The sequence below is a fragment of the Natator depressus genome, chromosome 1, assembly GCF_965152275.1.
Source record: "Natator depressus isolate rNatDep1 chromosome 1, rNatDep2.hap1, whole genome shotgun sequence".
NCBI lineage: Eukaryota > Metazoa > Chordata > Testudines > Cheloniidae > Natator > Natator depressus.
The window spans coordinates 328267061-328279251 of record NC_134234.1 but is presented as its reverse complement, the minus strand read 5'-3'; the positions used below and the strand labels follow the sequence as shown (position 1 = coordinate 328279251).

General features: G+C 39.8%; 1 protein-coding gene across 5 annotated transcripts in view; it reads left to right on the top strand.

Moving 5' to 3' along the window:
- The window catches only part of PCLO (piccolo presynaptic cytomatrix protein), a 522276-nt gene extending 510391 nt beyond the window's left edge, over window positions 1-11885 (top strand). For all 5 annotated transcript variants that reach the window (XM_074942561.1, XM_074942563.1, XM_074942562.1 and 2 more), the window contains 3 exons: window positions 1601-1735; window positions 2345-2490; window positions 6815-11885. In XM_074942561.1, coding sequence (XP_074798662.1) covers window positions 1601-1735; window positions 2345-2490; window positions 6815-6955 — 422 coding nt within the window. In that variant the 3' untranslated portion in view covers window positions 6956-11885. The remainder of the gene's footprint in view (window positions 1-1600; window positions 1736-2344; window positions 2491-6814) is intronic.
- Window positions 11886-12191: the final 306 nt, after the last annotated feature.

Sequence of the window (12191 nt, the reverse complement as noted above, 5' to 3'; positions counted from 1 at the left end):
TTCACCTGCCCACATAAGAGCCCCTTCTGTCCCTCTAGGGGTGAAATCCTGACTCCACTAAAGTCAATGGGAAGACTTCAACTGAGTGAGGATTTCATCGTCTGATGCTACCAGGTGCCAGTTTGTGGTCATTCTGTAATGAGCTGCCTGCTTTCCATGACCTCAATACAAATTTATTTAAATAGGGAAAACAATATAGTGTGTGAGGATTTTCTTATGGAAATCTGTGCTCCAGCAGCTGGTGCTGTGTAATGGGAACTATTCAAGTGCTGTAATATATTCATGGGACATGGAAGTAGCATCCAAAAGTCACTTTGGGAGTTTTGATGCTTTAAGAAAAGCAAGATTTTGTAGCAATTTGAAAGGCATATGTTTAATTGTTTCCATTCATCAAGATCACTTTTTATGATAACTCCTTGGCACCATCTGCAAGGATTTCCTGGTAATGCATTAAACTCCAGACTGCTGGCACCAAAGAGTTAGACACCAAAGACGCTCACAGACTTCACTGGGCTTTGGATCAGGCCCCAAGTGAAGAAGAAGGTGAAACATTACGTTACACCAGCAAAGTGGCAGGTAGAGGTAATCTAGGCACAGCCCCTCTTTGGGGTTATTGCAGAGCCAGGACATGTTCTGCCAGGAGCACCGGGGAGTGCTCATACATCTCTGCCCATTTAAGCAATGCAGCATATCACCCTCCACTCTGGGCATCTAGCCAAGAGCAATGCCTGGGCTGTGGGCCTGCCACTCTGTCTAGTCCATGTGCAGGCTGCACAAGGGTGGAGGAAGGCTCTTTTCTTCTGTCCCCTCCCCTGCACTGTACATGCACATAATGGCTGGGGAAAATATCGTATATCGTCTAAAGGGAATATAATTGCATAGCTCCACATACAAATGTAATGGTTTGACATAGAGTAGTCCTGTCTAGAGAGCTATTAGGGAATTCATGACCGTTCAAAATAATTGAACGTACATGTTTATTGGATGAATTTGATTTTTATAAATCTTTATTGTACATTGAATAATATCCCTTATTCTTTTTGAATGGAGTAATTTCAGAGTCCTGACCTAAAACTTTCAATAGCATCTCAGTGGCTTAGGAACTTAAACCCATTTACTTTCAGTGATACTTAGACAGATCGGTCCCGATTTTCAAAAGTATTTAGATGCCTAAAATGCAGATAGGCACCCAACAGAATCTTTAAAACTCCTAGAAGCATAACTCCCATGTGAGTTAGGTACCTATGTGCTTTTGGAAGGCCCATTAGGCGCCTATCTGCAGTATTAGTTACTTCAACACGTTTGAAAATCTGGCCCAAAATGACTGTCGCTTTTGAAAATGGGATTAGGCTCCTAACTCACTTTAGAAAATATTCCCTTATTTGCTTCTTGAATTAAATAAGTTCTGATGTCTATGACTGTATGTGCTACTGTTGACTGCATATGTCTACCCTATTTGCTTTTATCTAGTCATTGTTTTTATACAGCACCTCTCGTAACAAATGAGAAAAGTATAACACAATCTCCTTCCTAAATACAGTACTTAGAGCCCCCCTCCATTTCCCTACACTATAGTGGGTTTTGTTTTTCTGCTTTCCAGGTAAAACCCAGGTGATAGGTGAAATCAAGATTGCATTGAAGAAGGAAATGAAGACTGATGGAGAACAGCTAATAGTTGAAATCCTTCAGTGCAGAAATATCACCTACAAGTTTAAATCTCCAGATCACTTACCAGGTACCAGTCAGAAACAGCATTATGATACAGTAATGAGCAACAAGCAGGACATTGACTCACACATTTAATGATATTATTGCCATAGAAAAAACATTTTGTTTGCTAAGCAAAATGACGTATGTTTTTTTTGTTCCTGTGAACATTTTTGATGAAAATGTGTTTTTTGAAATTTTTCTTGAAATGTTTTTTGCATTTATGTCGAATTCAAAATGTTTCAATTTATTGTTGCATTAAAAATGAACATTTGTCAGTTTTGTGTTTTCACAAAAAAATAGACATTTCTGGTGAAAATTTCTGTTTTGTCAAAAAAAGGTACTTTTCATTGGAAAAATATTTCAGATGAAAATTTCCTACCAGCAGTAATATTTTGACAGAGCCATAAAGACATCAAGACTGGTTTTGCTGTCAGTGACACCAGTGCAAATCCAGAGTAACTTCCTTGGCTTCAGTGGAGTGACTCTAGTTTCACTCCGGTGTAAATGACAGCAGGATATGGCTCCATGGTATACAGAGGTGTATTTTGTCTCCGTACTTCTCATCCATTGAAATCTTTAGTGACAATGACACCTTAAGAGCGCCTGTATCATGGGTTGAATCTTTCTTCCATAGATCTGTATGTGAAGCTGTATGTTGTCAATATCTCTACCCAGAAGAGAGTAATTAAGAAGAAAACCAGAGTGTGCAGGCATGACCGAGAGCCTTCATTTAACGAGACGTTTAGATTTAGTTTGAGTCCTGCTGGGCATTCTCTTCAGGTAATTCTGCATCTTATTACAACATAATTTTATATGTCTTCCATGCTGTGCTTTGGGAATTAGAGATCAAACTCCCATTCCCAGTGACTTGCCTAACAGGTTACTGAAAAAATAAGATTGCAAAGGAAATAGCACCGTTATCTCCACTCTCTTGCTTTCTTTTAGTAGGTTGAATGCAGTGTACCTAATGTCATGTCTTTAGGGGAAGATGGTCTTGTAGGTGAATTAATCACAAGACTAAAGGCTTGGCTACACTTGCGACTTACAGCATAATAAAAGACCCCCCTACGCACTAGCTCACTACCCATCCACACTGGCACGTAGAGAGCTCTGACTCCGTGGCTATAACGCTGCTGGTACTCCACCTCGGCGAGTGGAATAACGTTTGCTGTGCCCCCGCTGGAGCACTGCGGCGCCAGTGTGAATGAGGTGTTGCATTACTGATTGACCTCCGGAAATGTCCCATAATCCCCTTAAGTCAAGTGGCCACTCTTGTCATTGTTTTGAACTCGCTGTAGGAATGCGGATATGCCCTTTCAAAGCTCTGTTTCTGACAGCTGGCTGCTTATCTGCTCCGGGACAAAGGAACCAATACTGAGGAATGCTGCTTGCTTTGAGTGAGAGAGAGAGAGGCAGGCAGGGGGAGAGGGAGGTCTGCTGCTGTCTGAACTTACGAGACAGCACGCTGACATGCTCTCAGCCCCCCAAAACCCACTCACTCTCCCTCCACATACACACAACACACTCCCTGTCACACCCCACCCCCCTGCATTTGAAAAGCACGTTGCAGCCAGTTGCATGCTGGGATAGCTATCACAATGCACTGCTGTTTGTGGCATTGCAAGAGCTGCTAATGTGGCCACACCAGTGTGCTTCCAGCTGAGAGTGTAAACACTCGGCAGCGTTTTCCCTGTTGTGGTCTTCGAAGGCTGCTTTAACTCCCAGCGCTCTACAACTGCAAGTGTAGCCATGCCCTAAGAGTCAGAAGATTTGGGTATGATTTGGGTACATAGTTACAGCTATGCCTCTGACTCATGAACACAGATTCTGCAAGTTGCATAGTCTCTATTTCCCCATCGCTAAAAGGGGATAATGATATTTACTCAGCTCTGCAGAGAACTTTGAGATCTTCAGATGCAAAATGCTACTTAACAGCCAGGTGTTGTTATCATTTATTAGAAATAATTTACTGAAGCTCAAAGAGATAGATGTGAAGCATAGCGCACTGGAGCCAGCTTGTTTAATTTACAATCTGGCACACATCAAAGCTTGTGTGGAGCTGCATCAGGAGGCAAAATCCCTCTTCCTGCTGCTCAGCATGTCAGTGGGCTGTGCACATTGCCCCAGCTCTCACTGGTGCACCCTGCTTTCCTGGGTGTGTCCAGCTAGCTGCTTGGGTTGGTGCAAAGGTAGGCGACAGCCTACGTCTCTTCTTAATTTTCATTACCTGTTAACCCTAATAAAAAGAACAGGAGTACTTGTGGCACCTTAGAGACTAACACGTTTATTTGAGCATAAGCTTTCGTGACCTACAGCTCACTTCATCTAAACATAACAATGTCTCTTTATTATAGGCAGGACTGATGGTACCACCTACTATTATTATGGTTGCCCAACATATAGTTACTATAACGGCCAAACTTTAACCATTTTGGGCTGCAATTTTCCATACGGGGTGTCTGCTTTCAGGTTTGAAAAATGTCGGCCCGCACAGCTGAGCTCTTTCCAAGAAAGAGGCTACAGAAAATTTATTGTTTTGCCCATGTTAAAAAATTCCGATGACCTTTCCTTTGAAAAGATCTAGTGACCCTGTGCTTTGCAGCAGGGACTTGAAATTTGGCAGGGAATATTGTTTTTGTTTCAGGATGTATTTTTTGCCATCCCCATTCTTCTGTTTGGATCCAGCAGAGAAGTAAATAGGCACAGAGGGAGCTAATAGAAACGCAGCCCTCTGCTGTGTGGTGGCTTTTTTGTCCTAGCTGCAAATCAGAAACCAACATGAAAGAGAGGCTTTGCATTAGGGAGTGGGGGGACTGTTCAAACATTTAAAGGGACATGCTATCACACCTATGAAAATCTGCTCAAATCTTGCCTTTGAAAAATTGCAGCTCACACATGCTCAAAAGGTTGTTTGTTTTTTTTTCAATTTTGAGCAGCTAAAATCTCCAAACATTCTGTCTACTCTGGGCATGCTCCAGCTCAAGGCTGACTAGCACTTCTCTTGCAATTGCAGCTCAGGGCTTCTGTGGGCAATGCTGGGGTCTGGGACTGGGTTTGAGACCGAGCATACTGGAACTGAGAACAGTCATTCCTGTGCTCTGAATGCCCCTCCTGCTGGACCCAGGTAATGTGGAGGTAAAAGCTGTCTGAAGCTGCAGAGGGGATAAGAGCTGAATCTTCACGGATGGGGCAGTAGACGGAGGCAAGGAGCTTGAAGGAATAGACTGGGACCAGAGGCTAGGAGGTGGGGAGAAGGAGCCTGGGAGTTGGGGTGAGGAGGTGACTGGGACAAGCAACCTTAATTCTGGCATTTCTTAACTTTTGAGTGCTTGATTTTGCAACGTTCATCGTGTTGTTTTGACATAGTTTTCCTGTGTATAATATTTATATAGTGCCTTTCATCTGAGACTTTAAAAATGCATGACTGACACTCATGAAGACAGCCTTTCAACACCTTTATGAATTATTATTGTACCCATTTTACACATGAGGAAAATAAGGTTGTGATGGGTTGGATCACAGAAACCCCCTTGGGGCTTCCAGCTGATGTGCCAAGACTACTTCTGCCCCTGCTTTCCCTGCCAGCTTGGGACTCTGAAACCCTGCCTGGTTGTGCCAGACACGCTCCCTGGTTACAAACACAGACCCAGGTCTGAAGCACATCCCACAGACTGCAGGCTTAACTGAAAGCAGCCTAAGAAGTGTTCCTGTCTTTAACACTCAGATGCCCAACTCCCAATGGGGTCCAAACCCCAAATAAATCTGTTTTACCCTCTATAAAGCTTATACAGGGTAAACTCATAAATTATTTTCCCTCTATAACACTGATAGAGAGATATGCACAGCTGTTTGCCCCCCACCCCAGGTATTAATAATACTCTGGGTTAATTAATAAGTAAAAATTGATTTTATTAAATACAGGAAGTAGGATTTAAGTGGTTCCAAGTAATACCAGACAGAACAAAGTGAATTACCAAGAAAAATAAAATAAAACACGCAAGCCTATGCCTAATACAGTAAGAAAGTGATTACAGATGAAACCTCACCCTTAGAGATGTTCCAGTAAGCTTCTTTTACAGACTAACCTCCTTCTAGTCTGGGTCCAGCAATCACTCCCATCCTTGTGGCTACTGTCCTTTGTTCCAGTCTCTTTCAGGTAACCTTCAGGGGTGGAGAGGCTATCTCTTGAGCCAGCTGAAGACAAAATGGAGGGGTCTCCCAGGGGCTTAAATAGACTTTCTCTTGTGGGTGGAGACTCCCTCCTCTCTCCTATGCAAAGTCCAACTCCAAGATGGAGTTTTGGAGTCACATGGGCAAGTCACATGTCCATGCATGACTCAGTTTTTACAGGCAGCAGCCATTGACCACGTTCTATCTTGAATGTTTCCAGGAAGACTTCTTATGTGGATTGGAGTCTTCCAAGATCCATGGTTCGTTAAGTGTTTCTTGACTGGGCACTTAATTTGCACATTCCTTTCTCAAGAAGCTGACCAAATGCTTCACTAAGGCTACTTAAAATCAAGCAAGTACACAGCCAATATTCATAATTTCCAGTACAAAAATGATACATGCCTACAAATGGGATGAATATATTCAGTAGATCATAACCTTTCCGGAGATATGTTATATGGCATATGTAGCATAAAACATATTCCAGTTATGTTATATTTACATTCATAAGCATATTTCCATAAAGCATTATGGGGGTGCAACGTCACAAAGGTACATAGAGATTAAGTCCCAAATGCACACACCTAGATATCTAAAACTGGGCTCCCAAAATTATAGGCCATTGTCAAAAATTTGGCCACATTTTGCGTTTGAGCTGAGGATAGACTCCAGGACTGCTGAATTCCATTCATCTGCTCTAGCCAGTAGATCACAGAACAAGGAAGTGGAATAGGGGAGAAGCTCTGCGTTCACTGCATTTCCTCTCAAATGGGGTAATATCCTTGTGTAGCAGGCTGTGCGTTGATGTTTTCTTACTGTTCTACAGGTGCAAACCTAGATGTCAACATTTCTGAATCTTTATTGTACACCAGCAAGTGGTATGTGTAATTAAGCAAATAAGACAATTTTAACCATATGTTTTTTCTCTTCCCAGATTCTGCTTGTCTCCAATGGAGGGAAGTTTATGAAAAAGACACTGATTGGTGAAGCTTATATCTGGCTTGACAAAGTGGATCTAAGGAAAAGAATAGTAAACTGGCACAAACTGATGGTCAGCTCTACACAAACACATTGAGCAGACAAGTCTGCTTAGGGCACTAAACCTTGCAGCGTCTGCTGTAAATGGCATTACTCCAAGACTATAGTTTAATATTGTGTTTAGCTAGGCTTTCAGAATACCAAGTAGGGAAGAGTGAGCTCTGGGCTACATAGCACACTTAAATGAGGGCTAGTCAACTTGTTTTGCTGTAAAAGATAGCAAAGAAAAAAAGTGAGCCCAGAACTAAAAGCAAGGAAGTTTGAAAAGAAGATGGATATGAGGGCTCCTTGACGTTGGACTCTTTGTGGCTGTCAGGAGAGTAACTCAGAAAGAAATAATGAAGGCTTGAAGGCAGGTGTTAATGCAGAGGTTGGCTGCGGCTGGAAGTAATGTGTCTGAGAGAGCAATCTGCGTTTCTGTGCAACCAGAAGGAGATCATTTTATGCAAAAGCACCTAGGATGACTGGTTTTTCCAATCTCACTTATCAGAAGTGTAAAACTTGTTCCTCTGCACCTTAGAATCTCTGATAATTTGTTGTTGTGAGATTATGCCACAGGACACAAACTGCAGGCTGTTTGTAGTGGTGGGAACATTATTTTACATGTTTTTTTTTCCCTTTATGTAAAGAAAATACACTATATAGAGAATCAGATCAAAATTATTTCATTTTGTTTCCATGCATTAACAATGGGTGTAGGTCTCGGTCCTGGAATGTAAAGAATAAAAGCACACCCTTGGCTATTTTTTGTTTTTGGAGGGTGGTTGGAAAGAGAAAGGATCAAATGGAAATTGCACTAAATAAGGATGGGGGTGGGAGAGAATGTTTTCTGTGCTAATGAAACTGCAATTCATCCTTCCCTTTGGGTCAGCGGTTTACAAAAATGGGTTTGTCTCTTTACAGTTTAAGCACTGAGATCAATGCTATAATTTCAACTATTCCCTTTTTGTCTCCAACCATCAGCCTTACCCTTAGACTGTTTAAAGGCAGTAAAAGTTTAAAATATATAGTATGTACTCTGAAACATTAGACCCATTGTGCTAATGCTACCCTGCTGTTTGTGGAGCTCTGGATCAACAACAACCTCAGCAACACACACACTCCTTCTTGACAGCTAACAAGAAGGAATAACAAAATGTTTACCATCTGGGGATTGAAACATTAATGCGTGTCAAGAATTTCCTTTGAGAAACTCAGGTGAATGACTGAAACTAGTCCATTCAAATGTGGCTTGACAGTTATGAAATATGTAATTAAATGAAGGTCACTGGCAACACTATAGCTTAAGGTTGTGTCGGAGGTTCCAAAATAAAAGTTCTATTTTCAGGTGTTTATAACTCAGCGGTAACAATTTCCTTTCAACTAAAACTTTGCATAGGGGATCTTAAACTGGGTGTGATAATTTTCTTCTAACTCAGATTAAAAGAAAAAGGAAAGTACTTTCATCATTCTTAAAATTGTAGAAATATTTAAAATAAATTGGCATGGGATTAATTCCCTTACCGTTCAAAAATGGCTTCATATTTTATACCTTCATATTTTGAAGCGATTTGGCAGGGGATTACCCTGAAAGATCATTGCTTTTTTGTATTTAAAAAGAAAGTGACCAAATGTAAAATGCTGGCAAGTGTTTACTGTGTTTGCCCAACAGGAACTTTTCATACACCATTTTAAGTACCCATGTTGTTTTTTTTTTACTAGGGTAAAAAAATGACTTACATGGTCAATTCAAATTATTCCTTGGGATAAGAATTATATGCTTTAAATGAAATAGGGATAGATGAGAAACCAGATTGACTCTGAAAGAGCTACTGCAGTTGTTTAACTTGATGACACTTTTCTACATATTTTTTTCCATTTATTTATTCAAAATTAAAAATAACACCATGGGAAATGAGTGCAATATAGAGCAATGGGAAAATGTTAGGGATGAACAAACCAAAGAAAGACAAGTAAGTCCAAGTTAAGGCTTTGGTGTACCACATTTTACTTGCAACACAATGCATTCCTACCAAAATGCCATAAGTTATCATAAAGACACAACAGCACTGTCAGTGGCAGCATGGCGTGTGCTTTGACTTTTAGTGTTGTGCTTTTGTCAGTGTTTTACCCAACTTCGATCTTATGTAATCACAGTCTGTTGGTGATAATATAAAATATACTAAATATTGTGATTTATATGGAGAGTAAGATTCTTAAAAACCAAAATCCCCAACCAAACCAAAAATCCCTAAGTGGGATTTTTTAAAAAAAAATCTTTCATGTAGGTATTGCTCCTTTGTTGGGTTATTTTAAATGCCTGATGTCTACAGTACGTCCTTTCTTTTCTGAAATGTCCAATTTCAATTACTGCATGAAGTAAAAGCAGTGAGATGTGCAATTTTGTGCAAACTGCTGGTAATTTTGTTCTTGCTCAGATTTATTATGAAGACAGCGAATCATGCTGATGGTTGCTATGGAGATTTCCAGCAGGCACTAGCACTAACTGGATGGCTAACTAGGAAGCCTATAATCATTATTCTTAATTGACGAAAGTGGGCTGGCATACTTTGCTCTTATATGCATTCACAAATGTTTCTGGTATTTTTATGAAATGGGATTGCTTGTTTGGTGTGGCTGGGGTTGTCCAGGAAAGCCACAGTTACTTTGGAATTAGCCCTCTGAAATGGGTTTAATTCATGCATCTTTATATATTGAAATTCAAGTGTGACTTGTCTGTTGGAATCCCACAGAGAAATACAAAGGGTAGTGGCTGTCAGGAAAACTGGTCACTATTAGCAATGGCTTGACCAACAGCAGTAGTGACAGGACTCTTTTAATTTCATAGTTGTTCTCCTGTGCAAAGAGATAGTGACAGAGCTGGGTCCATACACTTTCCCTTTTGTGAGATTACCATCAGTTCAGAGTTCGCAAGATGCTTCCAAAGTGTGCCAAGTTCCTTTTTTGATCAGATCTCTAGGTTGTACTGGAATCATTCTATGCAACACTGTTTCGTGTTTGAATGCATTTTTTCTTTTTTGGGTGAATGAAGTCAGGAAAAAAAACCCTTCTTGTGACATTAAAAAAAAAAAAAAAACCCACCAAACAAGGACTATTAGTATTTTTTACTTTTTTTGTATATATTGCAAAATATTCTTTTACCCCTCCCCCCCATTTTATGTTTCTTTTAGTGGCTGAAAGTCTTTAGATGTGGCAGTAGATCTTATCCTCTCTAAACGATTGATTATTAGTGAATTCACACGTTTCTTTGAAGATGCATATTGTGGCTAGGCAATGGCAGAAGCATTTTAATTTGCTTTATTCATACGTCTGCTGAGTCAACAGAGATTGAAGTTGCTTCTTTGTTCAAGGTCTTGTACAGTGGAAACAAGCTGAATTACGAGAAAAAGCACAGTGTATGTGTTTACAAATAACAGGGATTTCTAATGTGGTCATTACTATTATGCATACAATGAGCAACAAACCATTTTCTTTTTTCCTAGTTCACACTAAACATGAGAGTTTCTATGATGACTGTTGAGCTAGTACTTTATCATTACACTTTAAAGGGATAGTATCCAGGGAAAATATGAGTGCTGCTGCTTTATTATTACCCACGTTTTTTACATCATATCTCAGCGGAAGTAATAAGGGCCTGATCCAACGCCTATCGAAGTCAATGGTAATCCTTCCATTCATTTCAGTGTGGTTTTGGATCAAGACCTAGGAATTGATAGAGTTAATTTTCTGGATACATAGGTGTTCCAATGGTTAGATTGTGGGGGATACTGTAGCTGGTAACCAGCTGATATTGATTCTGACTCTAGGAATGAGGAGGAGGAGGACTGCTGGGGAAGAAGACGCTAGTGTACCCTATAGAAATGATTTAATTAGTATTTAGTTTCATGGAAATATCATAAAGATGTTAATAGTATTTTTTTAATCTTATTATTTGAATCATAACTGACAATATTTTTAAGTACTTTATTTTCATTGCTACAGTGTCTGTATCCCAGATTCCACTAAGTATCTATCTAGATATGTACATACATATATGTATAAGAGAAAAATTGCATCTGTGTAACTGAAACTTGAAGTAGTAATGGAACAGAGAGGTAGTTCAGTGTAAGTATCCACCTACATCACATTTGGGGCCCAATCCTGCATTCCTGGTTGCACCCGGGCTGAAGGATTGGGCCTTCTTTTTGAATTGCTAGTTGCCTTTGGTAAGAAAGTAGAAAGAATAAGCAAAATCTGGATACTCTCTCTTTAAATCATAAGATGCATTTTGATGTTTTCCGTATGTTCTGGTTTATTCTTTTTTAAAAGAAGATTAATAAATATACTGATGAGCTCAAAATTATAATATAGTATATATATATATATATATCCATAACTCAGACTATGTGATTTGAGAGAGAGCAGTTTTCTTAATTTGTTACCCTGTAAATAAGTATACATTTTTGTATAACAAATCAAGTTTGAATTATGAATTCCATCTGGCGTCCAAGCATGTGAATGTGAGCGTTATTTGACTGTATCTTGTATAGATGTTCAGTGACGTGCTCAGGTGCTCAGCAATAGCTGACTAGCGTGTGTGCTGTCATGCTAGCAGACTATGTGTACAGCGTATCCAATGTTTAAAAAAAATCTACAAAAATACCTTAAAAAAACCCAAACAAGAAGAAGAGTAGTCCTTGGAGAAATGTAATGTTTCTTCAATGAATGTTGCATGCATTGATGGTGGTTTGTTAATTTTGTTTTGTTTTGTTTTATTTATTTTGCTTCCGAATTCTCTCAGCAAAACAAAACAAACTTGTTCTAAAAGTTGTATAAATTGAGACAAAAGCAGTATGAGGACTGTATACAGAAAATGCTTGTAAATCTGTCTCGGTTTCCACTTTATGTATAAATCCATGTTATGGTTTTGTGGTTGTATACAGGATGTATCTTGAGAACTTATGCAAATTGTGCTGTATAAAGGCTGTTACCCCAGTCTGACTAATAAATATTTAAAATATCCACTTTGGTTTCTTTTCCCCATTGAATGCATAAATCTATACACATAGGAATTTTGCCGGCCTTAATTCATCCTCCACGTTGACTTTAGTGGGCTTACAGTAGGGTTGAATTTAGCCCAGCTGTGATGCTGTACCCAACACCTACCTAGTGAAGCTACCATTCCAAACCCTACATGGGCACCCCCTCCCAAGGTGTTTGCAATTCCACCATTTTCCCACATTTTCAGTGTTAAATAGGGCTTGCTTTGCCCTAGGGTCCCTCAGACAGATTAG